Below are 2350 nucleotides of genomic sequence, written 5' to 3' on the forward strand. Positions count from 1 at the left end.
CCAGTGCTCAAGCACTGGCCCCACACATTGACCCCAAAACATCACCCCTGCTCTCTACCCCACACATTGACCTCAAAGCATCGCCCCTGCTCTCTGCCCCACACACCGACCCCAAACATTGCCCCTGCTCTCTGCCCCACACAGTGACCCCAAACATGCACCCTGCTCTGCCTCATGCACAGCCCCTTGCTCAGCCCCATGGTGCTGTTCAGGGGCAGCCAGCCCCCCAGTCCTCCCAGTTTCACTGGAGGAACTGGGCAAACCCAGACGTTGCGAAAGGTGGAAATCCCGCTCTGACAGTGCTTCCTTCCAGCAGCTCTTGAAAACCCGCCACGCCGATGCTGGGCTCAGAGAGCACCAAGCGACGCTGCGGGCAGGACAGGCAGGAGCAGGCAGGCAAGTGCCGCAGCACTCGACGGGTACCCACAGGTCTCTGCCCAGGTTTTCACAGTCGGCAGTGGAGATGGCGTTTGTCCCTGATTTGGACACATTGGAGAGCGGCAGGTAAGTGTGGCTGTGCTGAAGGGGACAGGGGAGACATGATGCCACTCTGGTGCCGTGACAGCCTCACTTCACCACCTCTTTTTTCCTTCTAGCCTGAACGAGGAGACATTTTATGACCCCGACTGCCTCTGCCCGCAGAAGGTAATGCTGGGGCGGTGGGAATGGCCCCGGGACCCGTGTGATGGGGAAGCCAGGCTCTTACCCCATGTCCCCTTCCCTCCTCAGAAACCCTGCCTGGACTCAGAGGTGACATTACCCAGAGTGGGCATCCAGTTGACAGTGACCAAGGAACACCCCACCACCAGGACCTTCCGCCAGGCTGCTGTGCTTGTGGTGGCTGTGACAAAGCTCCTGAAGCAGCCGGCACACAAGGACTTCACCGACAGTGACCTTGGGGGCTTCCTGGATGGTATTTTTGGTATGTAGGTGTGGCATCTGGGTTGTCACCTCAGCCATGGGTTGTTCTTGGGGGGTGCTCTTGGACCTGGATGCATCAAGCATCCCCTGACTGTCTCCCTCCCGGCAGAGCCTGTCTCCTTCCAGCAGATCGAGAGCAGCTACACTGGGGCTCCCGTCTACCGCTACACCCGCTCCCAGTCCTTCGACATCCTCGACATTGACCAAAAGTGCTTCGTGCTGGAGTCGCCCACCCAGCTGGTGGCCCTGCACCTGCAGGGACCCTCTGCTGGGCGGAAAGGTGAGAGGACACAATCCCAACCCAATGTCCCTGTCCCCAACCCCAGGACCACCCAGGAGCCACCCCCCAGCCCTGGGATCACCTGTTAACCCGTTCCTTCTCTCTACAGTGAAGCTCAATATCGCTCTGTACCGTCCCCGGTTATCGCAGGGTGGCCCAGGAACCGGGCGGATGCCGGTGGCTTTGGGCATCAAGGGCTACCAGCTCTACATGTCATGTGTGATGAGTGGTGCTGAGCCCGTGCTGCAGCTGGAGGTGAGCAGGGGGCCCCACCAGTTCTGTCCCACGTAGGGCTGGGGCCTCCATCCCCCCCTGAAGCCTGTTTCTCCTCCCTGGTTGTAGGAAGCCGATATCAGGAGGGACATCGAAAGCACGGAGCTAACCCGCTTCATCTTCTACCGCCTGGACAGCCCATCCGAGGGGACCACCCGCTTCGAATCGGCTGCCTTCCCCGGCTGGTTCATCTGCACCTCCCTGCAGCCCCGCCAACCCGTCAGCATCACCAACCAGCCTGACCAGGTCAACATTGCCACCTACGAGCTGAGCAGGCGCTGAGGAGCTCCTGCAGCCAGCCCAACCCAACTGGCAGTCGCTGGTTTTCAGGCCGTATGTACCAAGTACAAACTCCCCAGCCAGGACCCCCCATCCTCCCCATCTATTTCAGGTGAAATAGCAGCTCTGGGCCCTGTGGGTTACCCCAATTTGTACTTATTTTTTGTGTCTGTCCCATGCTTTTATACTTATTTATTGTGTCCACCCCTTGCTTTTATCTTATATACATTTTATTGGAAATATTGTTATCAGGAATGGGAGTATTTGTTGATGATGGAGGTGGAAATAAAAGGTTTCCCAGGATGGCATCACTCAGCTCATTGCTCTCACAGGGGTTCAGTGATGTGGGGGTGGTTTATGGATGGGAAATTCCCACAGTTTCTGCTGTTTTGGGGGGCTTTCCAGGTGTGGGCACAAAGCCTGAGGGGTAGGGGGTGACCACAGAGCCCTGGGACCACCCCACAGCCAAGGGACCAGCCCAGACCTGGGGACCACCTTGTCCCCATGCCCACCCCACAGCCAGGGGTGGTGTCTGGGGTGGGTGTCCCATGGGTGAGGGCCACCCATCGCCACTGGAAGCCTGGGAGTCCCCCCTCT

The 2350-nt window shown here is 58.8% G+C and overlaps 1 protein-coding gene across 2 annotated transcripts; it reads left to right on the forward strand.

The window, feature by feature from the left end:
- The first annotated feature begins 463 nt into the window (after positions 1-463).
- Positions 464-1756, forward strand: LOC104523566 (interleukin-1 receptor antagonist protein-like). Of its 2 annotated transcripts, XM_010166194.1 has the most exons (6): positions 464-504; positions 597-645; positions 730-922; positions 1031-1201; positions 1311-1456; positions 1544-1756. In XM_010166194.1, exons 1-6 carry the CDS (start codon positions 464-466, stop codon positions 1754-1756), a joined length of 813 nt encoding a protein of 270 aa, XP_010164496.1. The 2 variants fall into 2 exon arrangements, with proteins under 2 accessions (XP_010164496.1, XP_028940342.1); XM_029084509.1 differs by having other exon boundaries at positions 597-922.
- Positions 1757-2350: the final 594 nt, after the last annotated feature.

The sequence above is a fragment of the Antrostomus carolinensis genome, unplaced genomic scaffold (assembly GCF_000700745.2).
Source record: "Antrostomus carolinensis isolate BGI_N321 unplaced genomic scaffold, ASM70074v2 scaffold35700, whole genome shotgun sequence".
In the NCBI taxonomy this organism is placed as follows: Eukaryota; Metazoa; Chordata; class Aves; order Caprimulgiformes; family Caprimulgidae; genus Antrostomus; species Antrostomus carolinensis.

What these genes read in the sequence shown, in the direction of transcription:
- LOC104523566 (XM_029084509.1), top strand. Translation starts at nt 464, where the DNA reads ATGGCGTTTGTCCCTGATTTGGACACATTGGAGAGCGGCAG. An exon ending in CTTCCTGGATGGTATTTTTG is followed by an intron (nt 923 to 1,030) that starts GTATGTAGGTGT and finishes CCCTCCCGGCAG; the next exon opens with AGCCTGTCTCCTTCCAGCAG. An exon ending in ACCCTCTGCTGGGCGGAAAG is followed by an intron (nt 1,202 to 1,310) that starts GTGAGAGGACAC and finishes TTCTCTCTACAG; the next exon opens with TGAAGCTCAATATCGCTCTG.